The sequence below is a fragment of the Ceratotherium simum genome, chromosome 16 (genome assembly GCF_057802395.1).
Source record: "Ceratotherium simum simum isolate JZ-2026a chromosome 16, ASM5780239v1, whole genome shotgun sequence".
Taxonomy (NCBI): Eukaryota; Metazoa; Chordata; class Mammalia; order Perissodactyla; family Rhinocerotidae; genus Ceratotherium; species Ceratotherium simum.
This window is the reverse complement of record NC_141915.1, coordinates 42,152,345-42,172,247: the sequence shown is the minus strand read 5'-3', so window position 1 is coordinate 42,172,247 and position 19,903 is coordinate 42,152,345. Positions and strand designations below refer to the sequence as shown.

Here is a 19,903-nt window from a genome sequence, read left to right as displayed (position 1 = left end):
ATAGGAAGCTGAGTGTAATGGGGGAGATTGGTAATAGGTAACCCTTTCATTTTAGGAAACTTATTAAAAAACTCTCAGACATATTCCTTATAACACTGGTGTCAGATCACAGAGCCCTATTTTTTTTTTTTTTTTTTTTAAAGATTTTATTTATTCAGTTTTTTCCCCCCAAAGCCCCAGTAGATAGCTGTATGTCATAGGTTCACATCCTTCTAGTTGCTGTACGTGGGACTCGGCCTCGCGTTGGACGGAGAAGTGGTGCCTCGGGGCGCTCCCGGGATCCGAACCCAGGCCGCCAGCATCAGAGCGCGCGCACTTAACCGCTAAGCCACGGAGCCGGCCATACAGAGCCCTATTTAATTTGCTTTCTGGTTTATAGGGAGAGATGTCCTATACTCAGGAACTGTACCTTGATCCACAGAAGGCCCAATTGTGTGGCAGTCAGGTGCTTTATAACAATATTATAGTTATCAACAAGGCCAGTTGGACCTCTGAGAGGAGGCATTTGGAGTAATCAGGCAGGTAGAGTTGATCAGAGCCGACTTCCTCTAAGAAGTGAGCACTGAGCTGAGGAATAATGTGGTATAAATGAAGGAAAGTGAGATGAAAATTTGTGTTTTTCATTGGAAAGAGCCTCGTGAAAGGCAGCACATCAGGCAGGTTTGTTTTTATTTATATATTCATTCATTCATTCATTCTCCCCAAAGCCCCAGTACATAGTTGTATATCCTAGTTGTAGGTCATTCTACTTCTTCTTTGTCAGACATCGCCTCAGCATGGCTTGATGAGTGGTGCGTACATCCGTGCCTAGGATCTGAACCCGAGAACCCCCAGCCACAGAAGCAGAACACACGAACTTAACTGCCACGCCACCAGGCTGGCCCTGAGGCAGGTTTTTAATTAGGGGCAAATACGTAGGCATGTAGATGAGAGGCCAGGCACAGGCATGGCTTCCAGAGGGGGAGCTGGTGCTTAATAACAGGCAGGTGTGGTGAGCCCTCCCAAAGTGTTCTTCACTACCATCTCAGTGATACTTACCCAACTAACTTAGTGTTAAATTTCTTTCTTCATCACTCCCTTTCCCTGTCCTACTGTGGGCCATAGGGCCTTCCTTGGAGTCTTTCTAGGAATTCAAGTCTTAATTATTCAGAATAGTGGCCTTGGTCCCAGAGTGTGCCTTACAATATTTTTATGTTTAAGGAGAAACACTAGCTCATGCATGAGAAGCTAGGAACTCTGTTGCTATGGCAGTGGTTCAAAATGTATTTCCTTAAATGCTTTCTTTGTAACTATATCTTCATTTAGTTCATCTCCCACATAATGAAGCCCAAAGTCTCCTCCTCAGACAATTTTTTTCTTTGGGGTGATTTCACCATCTTCAGTCTAAAAACAGACTAGACTTTCAATTTTAATGCACAAGCTATAAAATGTTATTGTCTGGCTTTGAATATGTGTGTAAATCTACTATCTCATCTTTGGGGGTTGTGTGCATGTGTTTATTTTTTCCTGAAGATCTGTAGACAAAGTGTTTGTTTTTGGCTTTTTTTTTTTTTAATTTCATACATGCTATATTTTTATACATTCTTTTTTACTATGGATTTGAAAACCTTTTTGAAAATTTCTTCTGAATCTCTATATAAAAGAGTTTTATTAGGGGCCGGCCCTGTGGCTTGGCGGTTAAGTGTACGTGCTCCGCTGCTGGCGGCCCGGGTTCGGATCCCGGGTGCGCACTGGCGCACCGCTTCTCCGGCCGTGCTGAGGCTGCGTCCCACATACAGCAACTAGAAGGATGTGCACCTATGGCATACAGCTATCTACTGGGGCTTTGTGGGGCAAATAAATAAATAAATAAAATCTTTAAAAAAAAAAGTTTTATTAGAAGCTTTTACCCTATCCTTTGTAGTACACTTATTCATTGGTCTACCTTCTCATGAAATTATCACATCTTCAGAGTTCTAAAGTAGGTGGGTAAATGCTAAGAGGAGGAAAGAGAGGCTTATGAGAATTTCCTGGTTAGAAAAAAAATAGGTCCCCTCTCCCAACTCCACAGAGAGTGTCTTCCATGGCCATTTATATTTGCATAACTTGAATATGTGTTCAGATTGCTCAAATGCTGCTTCTCAATGAGCTCTACCATAACCGCTGTATTTTTTATTGTAACTTTTACCTCTGACTTTTCCAGCCCCACTTTACTCTGTTATACTGTTATTTTTTTCACAGCCTTTACTAACTTTTAACAGTCTGTAATTTGTTTTCCTTACTGTTTAGAGTTCCTCTTTATCTCCAACTAGAATGTAGGCCCATGAGGGCAGAGAACCCGTAGAGACCTGGGCCTGGAATGCAGTAGGTGCTCAATAAATATTTTAATTCACGTGATTAAAACTCTGGGGCTGGCCCCGTGGCTTAGCGGTTAAGTGTGCGCGCTCCACTGCTGGCGGCCCGGGTTGGGTCCCAGGTGCACACCGACGCACCGCTTCTCCGGCCATGCTGAGGCCGCGTCCCATATACAGCAACTAGAAGGATGTGCAACTATGACATACAACTATTTACTGGGGCTTTGGGGGAAAAATAAATAAATAAATAAATAAAATTATAAAACTCTGAAACCCACCCTAGACTTATGGAAAGAAAATTTCTAGGTATGGATTCTGGAATTTTGTAGCTTTATTTCTGAAACGTTTTGAGCATCAACTTAATACCAACTCAAGTTTTGTGCCTTTTTCCCTCCTAAGTTGATGTGAGTCCAACTGAAATTCAAGCAAACTTTTTTTTTTTTTTGTGAGGAAGATCAGCCCGGAGCTAACATCGTGCTAATCCTCCCCTTTTTTTTTGCTGAGGAAGACCAGCTCTGAGCTAACATCCATCACCAATCCTCCTCCTTTTTCTCCCCAAAGCCCCAGTAGATAGTTGTATGTCATAGTTGCACATCCTTCTAGTTGCTGTATGTGGGACGCGGCCTCAGCATGGCTGGGGAAGCAGTGTGTCGGTGCGCGCCCGGGATCCGAACCCCGGGCCGCCAGTGGCGGAGCGTGGGCACTTAACCGCTAAGCCACAGGGCCGGCCCTCAAGCAAACTTCTTAATCTTTGGAAAAGGAGTTTTGTTTACCTTCAGCTGTACTAATGACATATTTTTAATAAACTTTCTATTTTTTAATGTTTATGTTTACAGAAAAGTAGCAATGATAGTACAGAGGGTTCGTACGGGCACTCTACTCCTTACCTAATTTCAGTTTCCCCTGATGTTATCATCCTGCATTACCATGGTGCTTTTGTCAGAACTAAGAAACCAACATTGGTACATTACTAGTAACGAGTGAAACTTGAGACTAAGTCATATTTCACCAGTTTTTATTTATTTTTTATTTTTATTTTATTTATTTATTTTGAGGAAGATCCACCCTGAGCTAACATCTGATGCCAATCCTCCTCTTTTTGCTGAGGAAGACTGGCCCTGAGCTAACATCCCTGCCCATCTTCCTCTACTTTATATGGGACGCCACCACAGCATGGCTCGATAAGCAGTGCGTCGGTGCGCGCCTGGGATCCGAACTGGCAAAGCCCGGGCCGCTGCAGCAGAGCGCACGCACTTAACCACTTGTGCCACCGGGCAGGCCCCAGTTTCTATTTTTTAAGATCCAGCATTAAAGATGATCAAAGTTCCTTTTTTAGGGTCTTTACATCAATGTCTTGCCCTCAATATAGAACTGCCCTACTGTTATCTAAAGGTCATTCCCAAGCCTGCGTAATACTTGTGTGCAAATGTATACACTTACCCATTATAAATTATGTGTACCTCCCTCTGCAGGTAAAGCTATTTCATATCAGGCACTTTGTTGTTTTTTTTCTCCTGGATTACCTGTTGTTTATAAAGCAAACATTAGCATTTGTAAGATCATAGTCTGTTAAGTGGAAGTGATTTTCAGACAGTTGAGCTTTTCTGTCCTGGGGTTCATTCATTCTTGGAAGCACTTGTTAAAAATTCCTAGGCTCCTTCCCTGGAAATTCTGAATCAGTTGGGGTGGATGAGTTATGCACTTTATAAAGCTGAATTTCATTATGGGTTCTGTATTTTATAGTTTATCATTTCTTAATATCTCTTTCCTTCCTCCCCAGTGTCTTTTCCTTTGATTCTTCCCAATACTTTGCATAGTGCTTAGCATATAATAGGCAGTCAGTAAATTTATTAAATATTTGGTCTGGCTCATGTTCCCTACCCATGAAGAATATAACACATTAAGACCCCCAGCTGAGGGAATGATTTAAGGGGGCTATGGTACTGTTCCAATACTTGGGCCCTGGATCCCTGCATTTATGAAATAAGGATTAAGGGAAAAGAAGAAAAGTTTTGCCCTGTGTTTTTTAGGTACTATTGAGTTATTGATTCCTAACCTATTGAGTTAGGACTCAATAGCTTGTTTTCTTCATGGCTTGAGTCCCATTGTAGTGAAAAGAGGAGCTCATCTGCTAAACATTCAGGTGATGCAATGACTTTTTAGTGTCTGTGTTTGTCTGAGGCTTCCTCCCACCCTTTCACTTTTTTTTTTAAACCCTTTCCAGTGGTTAATTCTTTTTGGTATGATTCCTTAGAAACTGCATATTACCTTTTATCAATTATCACCCTATATTTGGGGAGTAATGGTACCTATATTATAAGGCTTTACATACCCAGTTGAAAGAAAAATCTGCTGGTTCATGGTTAGACCCTGCCTCCTTTCAGCAGCTGGTAGCTCCAGGCAGAGTTCTTGTGTTCCTAGAATCTCAGGTCCAGAAAAGATGAGCATAAAAGAAACTATAAATAATGCATTTGAGGATTAACTCAGGAAATCAATGATTATTTCCCCGAAGGCTACCCAGTGTCTTAAAAAACAGTTTAATTAATATAGCCCTTTGTTTGAAATTTTCTTCCTCAATTTATGGAAGAATTTTTTGTTTATTTATTGTTTTCTAACAAAAGCTCAAAATCATTACAGTTGTCAGTGACTTGTTAATGGATAGAAGACATTTGTAATTTTTAAACACTTGTTTTTGCTTTTTAAATATTTCTGCCTTTAAGCTATTTCCTAGAAAGCAGTGGCACAATAATACATTTGGAGGAAGTAATAAATAAAAAGGATGTACTAACATGCAGGAACTTTGCCTTGGGTCTGTTTTGTGTTTTTTCCTTCCTTGTGCTGTTTCATCATTATTTCCACGTATTACTTCAAGGTTCCTTATCAGTTGGCACCTTGGGTTTTTTCATATGTATTGGTTTTTTCGTTTTTTTCTTAGTAATTGAAAATGTGAAGAAAAATGTCACCTGTTTTTTCTTTCTCATCTGACGCCTGCCCTCTTGTTTCCCCATGTGTGCAAAAAGCTCAAACCCCTGTCCTATACAGTCTTTGACGTGGAGGCAGTAGGGATGGAAAAGGAATTGTGCCTTTGCACTTTCCAGTACTTTCTCTTCCCTATTATCTAAAGGGATTTGAGTATAATTTATTTTGCTGCAGAGATAAAAATTCATTTCCTGTTCTTGTTTCCGTATCATTCAGGGCCAAAAAATATAAATATATGGTTTTTTCAGCCTTGTCTCAGCTGGGTATCTTTATTTACCTAGTCTTAAAGTGTTCCTTTTATTGTCCTTATAATTTTTTAGTTATTTAGTTCCATTTGGTGCTACATCACTTGTGTTTATAAAATTTTGTCTGATATACTTGTTTAAAAACCAATTTGATTGTCACAGATTGCTGCTTTTGAAAAAATTGCTATCTTCACCTGAATTATCACCATTAGGACAAAGCAGTAAAGTAGATTTCTTTGTTTTCTCATTCCATTTAAAGCAGTATTAACCTCAGAGAAAAGTACTGAATATCCTATAAGCCAGAATCCAGAAAACCTTTCTACTGACAAGTTTCAAGTATCTCTGGATAGTTCCAACAGTAAAAATAAAGAACCAGAAATGGAAAGGTAAGAAGTAATAAATGTCAAGTTGTGGCATCTAAGTAACACCTTTATTGCTAAATTTTTTCACCCTTTCTCTAGTTTTTTGCACACAGACATTTCTAACCTCTCATTTCTCTAGGACACTTCTTCTGTTTAATTGCATATAGGCTTTTTGGACCTATCCAAGGCATGAGCTACAACATGAGACATGCACAGTAGATCTGTTCCTTCTGAAGGTCAGAGTAAAATATAGAACTGAAACCTAAACAAGTCTGGAGGCTGACAGTAGACTTCTTCAAGGCAGCCCTTGCCCTAACTGAAGTTTTTGCCTTTCTAGAAAAAGTTTAACTATTGATTTACCCCAGGAAATATTCAGAACATCTTTCAGAGATGTCTTTTCAAATCACTATTGAAATAAGATTGTATAAACACTTTATATTTTCAAAAATACTTGATCTACTTCCTCATTTGATCTTTACAACAACACTGTGAGGGTAAAAAGATGAGTTCTGAACTATTATTCCTATTTGATAGTTCAGGAGCGAGTCTCAGAGCCATTAAAGTCACACATCTCCCCACTCTGGGAAGGAAAAGGAATTTATATTTATTGAGTTCCTACTGACTGTATGTATGTTTTTTATTTATCTTTCTGGGAATAGTGACAGGTTGTCAGTAATGTAATCACATCATCTTTTCCAAGCCTCTTGGACTGGACTGAGGATATATTTTTAAGGCTGGGGTACTGGCATTGTGGCTGTGACAGAGAATGAAAAGATCTGGCCTCCATAGGCACTAAACCCGTGTTTGGAGGTAATAACCTTATTGCCACGCTTTAACCAATTGAGCTAACCATCCATTTAATATTCAGACTAAATATTCCTGCTCCTCCTCCCCCTCCCCAGTGTACCCTATAAAGACTTCTACTAAAGAACCTATACATCAGTTGAACTTCGTCCCTCTACTAGACTCCTTGAGAGCAGCAATTCAGGTCTTGCTCATCTTTAATCCACAGGGCCTAGCTTTCATGCCTCACTCACAGTAAACACCTAATAATTGTTTGAATTAATTAGCTGATCTCTGAGGTCCTTTAAATCCGTTGATAAGTATCTTATTCAGCAAAGTTCTAAACACCTGAATGAGTAGAGAAATTACTTACTGGGTGCATATGCTCTTGTAACAAGATTTTATAGCTGGCTTTTGTGTTTAGAATGACTTTGGACATTGAAAAGGCAAGAGGTAGGGATCATTCTGTGAATTTTGCTAAAATTGGGTAGAAAGAATGAGTATAGAGATGTCAAAATTAATCAACTTTCTATTTTCATGAGAGATGTGATTCTAACATCCATTTGGACTCAAGTGGAATAGTGTATAGAATTTGAGTGAGTGACAGTAGATAATTTGGTGCAATTTACTGACATGGTTTTAAACAGCTGGCTGATATGCTGCTTCAGACCGGACTCTAAGGGGAGATGTTATCTGTCAGCCCTGACATGTTGGGAGGCATCATGAATCCAGGCTTCTAGGCTGTCCCTTGTGTTCTGTTTTGCTAGTCATTCCTGATCTCTCTGACAGTGAGCTGTTTCACTTCTGCTTTGGCTGCCCGGGGAAGTATGATTAGTCCTTTCACAAGCTGTGGTGATGATTTTCTCCTTTCATCCTGCTTTCTAGGTCTTCCCCTTCTAAATCCCAGTTGTTAGATAGTAGATGGTATGTGCACAGCCACTCATGGAGTCTTCAGAACAGAAACTGCCCGTCTCAAAAGGAGCTCATTAAGGTTGTTGATGTGGAGGAGCCACAACTGACAAGATCTGAGGCCCAAGATTTAATGGAGCAGTCTTACTTGCCAAGACGAGATCTAGGTAATATTTCATCTACTCTGGTGGAGAAAACACTTTTATTTTACTCTGAAATTTACCTAAAGATATTCTAGTTAATCAACTTGTAGATGTGCTAGTCTGTCATGAATGCATCTGTTATACATAAACCCATTTTAGGAAAATAGCTTGAATGTTAATCCAAATTTACTTGAAAATTATTGCAGCTGTTAATCTGTCTATTTTGGTTTAACTCTAACAGTTTTGAGGATGGGCGAGTCGTGATGTGCTCCAAATATTTTACTCCAGCTGTTTTTTAAGAGTTTTATAGAGTCCTAGAGTAAAGGTTTAGGCCTGTCCTTTATTAAAAAATGAGTCAAATCTCCAAAGTAAGCTTTTATTTTATGAATTAATGAATATAAATGACTATATATTTTATGCCTTATAAATAATTTTAAATGAATGATGTTTTATGGCTTGTAAATCAAAGTTTTAATCAATAAAGAAAGTTTTAAATTAATCCTCAAAAACACATTATCATAAAAGGTGCTCTTTGGCATCTAAATGTGGGGTTTGGCCATGTTCATTAGGGTCATTTTAGGAGTCTCATGCATTCTACTTAGCTATACTTAACTTCCTGATGGAGTGACATTTTCTGAAATATTTCAGGGATGGTCTCCTATTTTTAATTTAGTAATGATATCTGATGATTTATTAAGTGAAAAAGGTAATGATATCATCCTGGATGAAGAAACAAAACTTGAGTATTTGTCTCATTTTTCAACTTTTTTTCCTTCCTTACAAAAGTACTATATGTTCATTGCCAAACAGTTGGAAAATACAGGTAATAAAAAGGAATATTTAAAATTACCTCTGTTTCTGTCATTAGCAATTAAATATTGCTGTATTTGTTTAGTCAGTTTGCTTAAACTTCTATTTTTAAAATATAGAATCATGAATATTTTTTAGCTATCTTTTTTTAATACATTAGGTGCATTTCTCACTATTTTTAAACTTTAAAAACATTATTTTGATTGTTTTTATTTTTATTTATTTATTTATTTTTGTGAGGAAGATCAGCCCTGTGCTAACATCTGCCAATCCTCCTTTTTTTTGCTGAGGAAGACTGGCCCTGGGCTAACATTCGTGCCCATCTTCCTCCACTTTATATGGGACGCTGCCACAGCATGGCTTGCCAAGCGGTGCATCGGTGCGCGCCTAGGATCCGAACCGGCGAACCCCATTGGGGCTGCAGCGGAGCGCGCGCATTTAACCTTTTGCGCCACCGGGCTGGTCCTTTTATTTTTTATTTTTTATTTTTTATTTTATTTTATTTTGTGAGGAAGATCAGCCCTGAGCTAACATCCATGCCAATCCTCCCCTTTTCGCTGAGGAAGACCAGCCCTGAGCTAACATCTATTGCCAATCCTCCTCCTTTTTTTCCCCTTTTTCTCCCCAAAGCCCCAGTAGATAGCTGTATGTCATAGTTGCACATCCTTCTAGTTGCTGTATGTGAGACACCACCTCAGCATGGCCCGACAAGCGGTGCATCAGTGCGTGCCCGGGATCCAAACCTGGGCCGCCAGTAGCGGAGCATGCGCACTTAACCGCAGAGCCGCAGGGCCGGCCCCTATTTTGATTGTTTTTAGTCAACTGTTTGCATTTGGTGTTTTTTAAAAAAGTTTCAATGATATAGGAAGTGCCAAAATATTCACAAGCAGCCCAAAGATTAAAGTGTACATTTGAATAAAAACCCATTTGCTAAGAACTAAAGTAGATGAAATAGATGACACAAATTATAGAAAGCAGGCCTTATAATATTGCATTTAATGGATTCTAAGATGCAAACGTTTTTCATATTAAGACTCTGAAATAGGGTAGCATCTTAAAATTAATGGCATCTTTTTTTATTTTTTATTTTTAATTGCGGTAAAAAACACATAACATAAAATTCACTGTCTTAACCATTTTTAAGTGTTCAGTAGTGTTAAGTATATTCCCGTTGTTGTGTTTGTTCATCTTGCAAAACTGAAATTCTGTACCAGTTCAATAGCAACTCCCCATTTCTCCCTTCCCCTACCCCCATCCCCTGGCAACCACCATTCTACTTTCTGTTTCTAGGAGTTTAACTACTTTAGATAACCTCACATAAGTGGAATCATGCGGTATTTGTCTTTTGGCGACTGAGTTCTTTGACTTAGCTTAATGCCCTCAAAGTTCATCCATGTTTGTAGCATGTGACAGGATTTTCTTCTTTTTTTTTTTTTTAAAGCTATTCAGCTTTTTTTTTTTTTCCCCAAAGCCCCAGTAGATAGCTGTATGTCATAGCTGCACATCCTTCTAGTTGTTGTATGTGGGATGCAGCCTCAGCATGGCCAGAGAAGCGGTGCATCGGTGCGCGCCCGGGATCCAAACCCGGGCCGCCAGCAGCGGAGCGCGCGCACTTAACTGCTAAGCCACGGGGCCAGCCCTATTCAGCTTTTTTTTTTTTTTTTTTTAAGATTTTATTTATTTATTTTTTTCCCCCCAAAGCCCCAGTAGATAGTTGTATGTCACAGCTGCACATCCTTCTAGTTGCTGTATGTGGGACGCGGCCTCAGCATGGCCGGAGAAGTGGTGCGTCGGTGCGCGCCCGGGATCCGAACCCAGGCCGCCAGCAGCGGAGTGCCAGCACTTAACTGCTAAGCCACGGGGCTGGCCCCCCAATTCAGCTTTTTAAAAACCATTGTATTTATATACCACATTTTTCTTTACCCATTCATCCATTGATAGACATTTGATTGATAGACATTAATAGACATTCGCCTCTTGGCTATGTGAATAATGCTGCAATGAACATGGATGTGTGCATCCCTCCATTATATTGTAATTAAGTGTTTGTAATTAAATGTAATGGGTGAAGAGTACTCCATTGGAATGGATGTGTCATAATTTAATATCCTATTACTGGACGTTTAGGTTGTTTCCAAAACTTTACCGTTATAAACAGTGTTGCAGTGAACATTCCTATGACTAAACTTTTGCAGACAACTTTTATATCCTTAGGATACATTTCTAAAACTAGAATTATTGCCCAAAAGTGTAAACATACAAGGCTTTTGCAATATAATGCCAAATCATCCTTTAGAAAAGTTAAGCCACTTTGCAGTTCCACCAAAGGTGTATTAGTGTACCCATTTTTCTCTTAACCTAACTTGATCTTTTTAATTCTTGGCAGAGAATAGACATTGTAATTAAAGATTCTTTGTCATGGGGGTTTTAACTTCTTCCCTCACTTCTTTCAGAGGGAACCCCCTACCTAGAATCTGGAATCAGCCTCTTCTCTGATGACCCTGAGTCTGTTCCCTCTGAAGACAGAGCCCCAGAGCCAGATCATGGTTGCAGCATGCCAGCTTCAACCTCTGCATTGAAATTACCACAATTTCAAGTTGGAGAATCTGCCAAGAGTCCAGCTGCTGCTCATGCTACTAATATTGTTGGGTATAACGTGAAGGATGAAAGTGTGAGCAGGGAGAAACCAGAAGTGATGTCTTCAACAAAAAGAGTCAACAGAAGAATATCTATGGTGGCATCAGGCTTGACCCCAAAAGAATTTGTGAGTGTGTACATATGTTATCTCCCTAATGACTGAGACTTCATTAACATGCCACAAAGAGTATTAAATAGATACTAGCCATGAATGACCTATAGGATTAAATCTAGGAAACAAGCACAGTTCTATGTAATTTAATTTCCATTACTAATTTCTGAACATTTGGACCTAGATAAAGCTATAGCATGGATTATTTTGTATATATTTACTTAAGAAAATAATTATTAAATTTTGGCAAAAAGGTTATAGTTTTGAGTGTGATGTAGAACTTTTTTTTTTTTTAATTTTTTTGTGTGTGTGTGTGTGAGGAAGATCAGCCCTGAGCTAACATCTGCTAATCCTCCTCTTTTTGCTGAGGAAGACTGGCCCTGGGCTAACATCCCTGCCCATCTTCCTCCACTTTATGTGGGGCACCACCACAGCATGGCTTGACAAGTGGTGCGTCGGTACAGGCTAGGATCCGAACTCCGGGCCGCCGCAGTGGAGTGCACAAACTTAACCACTATGCCACCAGGCCAGCCCCTTTTTTTAAATTTCTTAATTTTATTTTTTTGGGAGGGGGTGAGGAAGATTGTCTCTAAGCTAACATCTGTTGCTAATCTTCCTCTTTTTTTTACTGAGGAAGATTTGCCCTGAGCTAACATCTGTGCCCCCCTTCCTCTATTTTGTATGTGGGATGCCCTCCACAGCATGGCTTAATGAGCAGTGTGTACATCCATACCCAGGAACTGAACCAGCAAACCCCGGGCTGCCGAAGCAGAGCGCATAAACTTAACCACTACGCCATGGGGCCGGTCCCAAGAGCTTTTTAATTTTAATTTTCTTTTTATCTAAAAAAGCAAGTAGCAGGGGCCAGCCGGGTGGCGTAGCAGTTAAGTGCGCGCACGCTCAGCTTCGGTGACCCCAGGTTCGCAGGTTTGGATCCCAGGCACGCACCAACGCACTGCTTGTCAAGCCATTCTGTGGCAGCGTCCTGTATAAAGTAGAGGAAGATGGGCAGAGATGTTAGCCCAGGGCCAGTCTTCCTCAGCAAAAAAGAGAAGGATTGGCATCGGACGTTAGCTCAGGGCTGATCTTCCTCACGAAAAAAAACAAAACAAAACAAAAATAAAGCAAGTAGGTGTAGCTCTGCTCCCCAAAAGGCATCTTTTCCCCACCTTGGTTCACATCTGAGTGAACTCCTCAGCATGATTAGCTAAATCCAAACTGGTTCCAAGCACACTGCCAGATAGTGGCATTTCTCCAGTGTTTGTCTTTATCCTGGCTTATAACACAGTTATTCAGTAGCCTGCCCTATCATTTCTGCCCTACAAGACCTCCTCCCTATTAGGATTTTGGACATCTCCTTGGTGCCTTCATTGCAGAAATAAGTATTATTTTACATTGTAAAAATACCCGTTAAGATATTAAGACCACTGAAACCTTGATACTACTTGGGCTGAGTGTAGATTTCAGACATCCTAGGAAATTTACCTCTTCTGTAATGAATCACCATTGCTATCAGTTCATAATAAAATAATTGAATGAATATTTCTTTAAACCATGATAAGATAACACACCAGAGTATCGAATAGATTCAGTAGTGAGTGCCATTTATTGCACACTGAGAGATGACCCAGTCACTCTTACGTATCTTTCTTAATATATCCTTCCTAGGATAAGAACCATTTCTCATCCTAACTTCTCTATAGGTAGTGGTTCAGCATGACATTCTGTGTGACCAGGTGTGTCCCAATAATAAAAGAGCAAGCTAAGCTGTGTCTGCCCTAGTAGATATATAGTATATATATAGTAGTATATAGTAGTTATTCATTAGAATAACTTCTCATTAATAATACTAGAATTCTTATCTCACAGCCACGTGCCCAGATCAGCTATTTGCTCTGAAAATTCATACCTGTGTCTGTTTATATTGCTCTTCGTTATTTGCCTACACATCTAGAATTCCCATTTATTCATTGAAAATGAGCATTCCTTACTCCTTTGTTTTGTGAGTTCAGCTTTTCAGAGAAGGCTAAAATGATCTAATCTTTCTTGCTGTGGGCAATTCTCAGCTGCAGATTAGACTCTAAATGGCTTGAGTACATGTTGTCTTTAAACAAGCAAAGAGGAAAACTTTTCAGCTCTATTTAGACTTGCTGAAGTGTGGTAAATTTATTATGAAAGTTGCTGACTGTATTACACATGATTAATTCTGAAGCCCATATTAAGATGATCTTTTCAGCAGTTGCTTTTCTAACTGAACACTGTTTCAAGGCTGGGATTTCAGCAATTAATCAGTTCAGAATTGCTAATGATCCTGGCAGAGGGCAGTGGCAAGTGGGGGAGGATGTCATTAGCTTCTCCAGCCTGCCTTTTTCAGTGCCCTGTGGCAGTATGGAGTGAGGCAGCATAAAAGAAAGATGGCCTGATCTCCAGTGCAATATTGTGCAACACATAAATACTGGCGTGGGTGGCGATGGCTAATAAATGATAGCCCTTGGTAAATAAAGTTATTTACCAAACAGTATCTACTAATTATGTCAGCTGTGTCTATAATGGATCTGGTTAATTTCTTTTACTGCCTATTGATTTTTATTTGGTTGATAGATAATAGCTAGAAGGCTCTAGATTTCTTTTGGGAAGAATATGAGTCTCTTCCAATCTTTTTCCTTAAGAGGAATTGATAGTTTTTGCACTGACCTTTAGAAGCGTCTTGATTTGAATATTTTGTAACTATCAGAGGGTTGAATCTTGTTTTTAAGCCACATATCTGTAGCATAACTTTCTGTATAGGCTTGTTACCTCTCAGCTTCTAAATTATAGGCTGATAAATCTAAATTATAGTATAGTAGAGTGTCACTCTGCAAAGAAACTGTCTTAGAGAATCAAATGATCTCTACTATTAAAGGGAAAATTAGGAGCCGGCCCAGTGGCGTAGTGGTTAAGTTCGCGCCTTCTGCTTCAGTGGCCTGGGTTTGGAGCTTCGGATCCTGGGCATGGACCTATGCACCGCTTATCAAGCCATGCTGTGGCAGGCGCCCCACATATAAAGTAGAGGAAGATGGGCACGGATGTTAGCCTGGGGCCAATCTTCCTCAGCAAAAACAGGAGGATTGGCAACAGATGTTAGCTCAGGGCTAATCTTCCTCACAATCAATCATTCAATCAATCAATAAATAAATAAATGGAAAATTAATGTTATTTTGAATCCTTGGTTGTAATTTCATGTCTGTTAGCATGGGCTATTTTAGAATTTCTTCCTCTAATTTGTATATAATTTTTATTAAATTACTATTTATTTTGAGACTTCAGTCATGTTAGAATTAAAAGGATATAAATCTTTTGTGAGAAAAATAGCAACTGAAAGCTAGGGTAACTAATACTCTAAACTGTGTACTAGAGGTAATTTATTATAATGTCATATTTGATTTGATTTCAGATGCTTGTGCACAAGTTTGCCAGAAAACACCACATCACTTTAACTAATCTAGTTACTGAAGAGACTACTCACGTCATTATGAAAACAGGTATACCAAGAGCCTTTATGGACTACGCTGTATCTGTTGCATAAAACTACACGAAGAAATGGGAGTATTTGTTAAGCATAGCATGGATGATAGTCTTCCAACAGTCACTCAATTATTACCTTATGAAAGAAAAATAATAGTTTTGCTACGTCCTGACCCCCCTTTTGTTTTGGGTTAAGATCTGGAGAGTGGTGAGCCAGAACGATGAACCACTTCTCTTCCACCCTGCCTGGACTACACTGTGTGAAGGGCTCTCTCGTAAGGCAGAGCCCAAGTCCTGGAGGAACAAATAGGGCAAAGAGGGGAATGAGCTGAAGCGAGTCTTCACTCAAAATCTGGGCAGTTGGAAACCCTAGCTCGGTGTCCTAGCTCCACTCAAACACCTAGTTTGACTGGTTGAGAGTTTTTCAGGAAACAAGTCTAATATCAGCTCTGAGGTAGCCTAGCATACGAAAAAGGAAAAAGAGAAGGGGAAAATTCATTTGTCTTATACCTTCCCCTTTTAAAATCTTAATTATGACTTGCCTAATAACGGAGATCTCAGAGGCTTTTAGTTGACTAAAAGCTAAATGTGAGTAAATGTTTCAGGGCTGCTAAAAAAGCTTGTCTGAAATTGGGCCTTATTAATACAAGCCTAATATCCAGTGCAAGTGAAGTGACGATTCTGACGCCTCACTGTATTCTCTGCTGGAGTGATATGGCTGGAGGATATGCTCTGTTTTGAGCAATATGCTTTGTTTTTAAGCTGGTCACTGACAAACTAGAGAGTGTTTATCCAGAGGTAGATGATGAGGATGAGGAAAAGGGATTCAAAGCAATGTCATTTAAAGAACAGATGAAGGAATGAGAAGACTTAAGGGAACAAGACAGCTGTCTTCAAATATCTGAAGAGTTGTCATCTGGAAGAGGAGTTAGACTCACTCATAGGCTTCAGAAAGCAAACGCTGATACATGCAGCATAGAGGAGATGCAGATTGTAGCTCAACTCTTAAGACCTTTCTAACAAAATTGACTCTCTGGAAATAACAGTGGTCTTCTCCAGGATGTTTCTGTTCACAAAGCTGCAGATGCTTGAACATACAGTCCAGACTCTTGACAGGGACACATTGCCTTAGATCCTCTAAGATCTTAGGTTTCTTCAATGTACAGATCGTACCACAGGGTTAGTGGATACTGCTTATAGGAACCAGGTGCCAGAATAAGGGACCGTGAGCTAAGTACTATTTTAGAGATGAATGTCATGAAAGTTTAGATCCAAACCTAAGCTGTAGGTTTGGATCAAAGCTGCTGAATGGTGAAAAGAAAACTTTAAAATGCATATTAAGGGCTGGCCCCGTGGCTTAGCGGTTAAGTGCGCGCGCTCCGCTGCTGGCGGCCTAGGTTCGGATCCCGGGCTCGCACCGACGCACCGCTTCTCCGGCCATGCTGAGGCCATGTCCCACGTACAGCAACTAGAAGGATGTGCAGCTATGACATACAACTATCTACTGGGGCTTTGGGAGGAAAATAAATAAATAAATAAATAAAATCTTAAAATGCATATTAAATCTAAAGTAGTTCAGGCTTTAAACTCAAAGGCAATACAAGACTTGCTACTTTTAAGCTAAAAATGAGCTAAAATATCTGAGTTTAAAGCATATTATTACATCAATTTTCACAGCAGTTAAACAAAAAGCTTTAAAAATTGTGAAGAAAGAAAAAAGATTTTTAAAAATTTGTCAAGAATTCTGTGAGGGAGAATGGCAGTTGTTACTACTGGCAGATGGCCTGCTGTGTTTAGGATTTAGTTAAATACATTTCTCCTGTTTAAGATTAGGTGTTCGTTCCTCAGTTTGCTTAGTTCTTCAAAGGGGCCTTTGAAACACTAAGAAATAAACAGAAGTGATTTTTCAGCTACTGCTTTCTGAAATACCTATGTAGAAAAGAGAAAAGCTATGAAAATACTCTGTTTTCCTGTCTGTCTCCAGGTAATTAGGAATTAGGGGGTTAGGATTCCCCAGGTAGAAGTTCTAGGGGTAGAAATTTGTCACTTACATTGACATTTCCGATTTAGGATTTCAATGATACTGTTTTCTTCTCCTTTCACATGTTGCCATCCAGTAAAATAGATCTTCCCTGTCCACATGTATCAATACTACTGACGTGGATAATTCACTGACGCAGTGACGTCTTTAGCTAGCCTTGGCATCTAGAAGATAGGGCAGACATCTCCTGTGGTCTTCACATCAGCCTTTGCCAGGCTTCCAAGATCCACACCAGCTGGTTATAATTAGGGGTGCTTCCAATCTCTGATTCTACCACCAAGGGTGTTGGAAACATCAATCCAGTTTGGGCTCAAATAGCACGAGGATCTGGGGCTCTTTTGCTTCTTAAAACAGCACTTCCTGATTTTGTTTTCACCTTCTACTAATCCTTCGGATGTTTCTCATTCTGTAGATGCTGAGTTTGTGTGTGAACGGACACTGAAATATTTTCTGGGAATTGCAGGAGGAAAATGGGTAGTTAGCTATTTTTGTAAGTACAATATAATTTGTCCCCTCCTCCCTTTAACACCTCAGAGTTGCATTTTTACACCTAACATTTTAACACCTAACGTTTTTGCTGATGCTGAATCTGAATTACCAAAAAGTCTTTAATGGTAACACTAAACTAGCTTTATCCTTAATGCATATCTCTTTGTTCAGATAAGCTGGTGATGTTGGGGAAAATGGGTTTCTTTTTATAACTAATAAGACCTAATCTGCTCCTAGCAATGTTAGCATATGAACTAGGGATTTATTTAATAGTAGGCAGAAATCCATGTGCAGCAGGCACTTTTATAATGTTTCAATTAAGCATCAACTGTGTCTCCAGAAGGAAATCTGTTAAGGAGCTGTGGCTTTATAGAAAGAGGACCTCTACTCAGCGTTACTCCTCCTCTTCTCTTACGAGAATCACCTCACCATCTACCTCCATGAAAAGAGCACATTCTTCTGCTGTTGTGTGACCTTTCTTTTTTGTGATCTCTTTAGGGGTGACCCAGTCTATTAAAGAAAGAAAGATGCTGGACGAGGTAGGTACTTGATGTTACAAACTAATCAGAAAGACTTGGTGCCATTGAGTCACATAGTCACCAAAAAGTTATCTGCTTCCTTCCTTGCACTACTTTCCAAAGATTTTCCTTGACAATGTGGATCATCAAGAGTTATGCAGGGGCCAGCCCGGTGGTGCAAGCAGTTAAGTGTGCACACTCCACTTTGGTGGCCTGGGGTTCACAGGTTCGGATCCCGGGCACGCACTGACTCACCGCTTCTCAAGCTGTGCTGTGGTGGCGTCCCATATAAAGTAGAGGAAGATGGGCACGGATGTTAGCTCAGGGCCAGTCTTCCTCAACAAAAAAAAAGAGGAAGATTGGGGCCGGCCCCGTGGCTTAGCGGTTAAGTGCACGCACTCCGCTGCTGGCGGCCCGGGTTCGGATCCCGGGCGCGCACTGACGCACCGCCTCTCCGGCCATGCTGAGGCCACGTCCCACATACAGCAACTAGAAGGATGTGCAGCTATGACATACAACTATCTACTGGGGCTTTGGGGGAAAAATAAATAAATAAATAAAATTTAAAAAAAAAGAGGAAGATTGGCATCGGATATTAGCTCAGGGCTGATCTTCCTCACAAAAAAAAAAAAAAACAGTTATACAGAGCAAACAAATTCTGTGTTCTCACTTGTTTATTTAAGTTTCAGTAGAAACAATCCTGTCCTTGGAGGAAGGAAAAGGAATTTATAAAGCAGAAAGAAAAGATTCATAAGCACAAGAAACAAGCCCACCTAAATCTTGCATGCATACACCTTTGTAGGAAGCTGCTTGTTCACTGTTGTTGAAGAAAAATCCTTCATATTAATATGCAAATGTATCTGTTTAGAAATCAGATTCCTTCAAAGTGGAATCTTTATGACACTGAGAACAGTGAGAGGTAAATAAGACAGAGTGTAGGAGGAGGGATAATTTTAGAACAAAGCCATCTAAGAGCTGCTGGTGACAACAGATCAGGCAAAATAAAATTAGCAAAAGCAGTTTTAGACTATTAGGCACTATTCAGCATATTCATAATTAATGATGTTTTGTTGGTTTTAACTTTTGTTCAGTGACTTATTATTGGGAGCCTACTCTGTGCTGGACACCTGGAATACAGCAGTAAACAAGATGGACAGGTCCCAGCTCTGGTGGGATTCGTATTCTATTGAGGGGAGATACGCAGCAAATAAACATGCATTTAAGATACCACTAAATACTATGAAGAAATATATAGAACAACAGACTAGTAATTGAATGGGGACAGAGATTAGCTACTTTAGTTAAGGAGACCAGGGAAGGCTTTCTGAAAAGCTTGAGCTGAGACCTAAAAGACAAGAAAGAATTGGCCTTGAAAAGTGTAGGGAGCAAATGTTATAGGCAGAGGAACAGCAAACATAAAGGTCTTGAGGTAGGAATGAGCTTTGTTTATTAAAGAAAAATAGGCCAGTGTAGCTGGAGAGTAGTGATGGGTGAATGTCATCAGAGGTTCGGGGATTCGATCGGAGACGTAAAAGACACTTTTCACTCCAAACAAATGGGCTGAAGGTATATTTTATTATATAGAGGATAGTAAAGGTGACAGTCTGCAAACAGATCAAATAGGTCAAATATTAAGAGGAAAAAATATCAGCCCGACTGGAAAGGGAAAACACCCACATCGGCTGAAGAGAAATGACACAAATCAACCGGAAAGAGAAACACCAGGTTAACCGAAAAGAGAACACATCAAATCAATTACTTCACATCAAATCAGTTACTTATAACATTCACGCCCCACTGTTGGGAGAGCCCTGTCAATCGACGCGGCTGGGCAAGGATCACACGTCCTGGGCAAGGTGTCCCTTCCATAGGTGGAACTCTCACCCGGTCTCAGTTTCCAGCAGTTTTTATACCATCAGTAATTTTCAGAGTAAGCAATTATAGAGTTTGCAGAGCAAGCATTTAGTGTTCCCATGCACAAATGGTTATCAGTGGCGTATGTGCACTGAGCCCCCTGGCTAACGTCCCAGCCCAGTAG

At 39.9% G+C, this 19,903-nt stretch overlaps 1 protein-coding gene across 1 annotated transcript in view; it reads left to right on the top strand.

Moving 5' to 3' along the window:
• Positions 1–19,903, top strand: part of BRCA1 (BRCA1 DNA repair associated) — a 69,423-nt gene that overhangs the window by 32,946 nt on the left and 16,574 nt on the right. Inside the window, 6 exon segments of the mRNA XM_087441210.1 lie at positions 5,817–5,943; positions 7,588–7,778; positions 11,018–11,328; positions 14,747–14,834; positions 17,271–17,348; positions 17,846–17,886. Coding sequence (XP_087297336.1) covers positions 5,817–5,943; positions 7,588–7,778; positions 11,018–11,328; positions 14,747–14,834; positions 17,271–17,348; positions 17,846–17,886 — 836 coding nt within the window.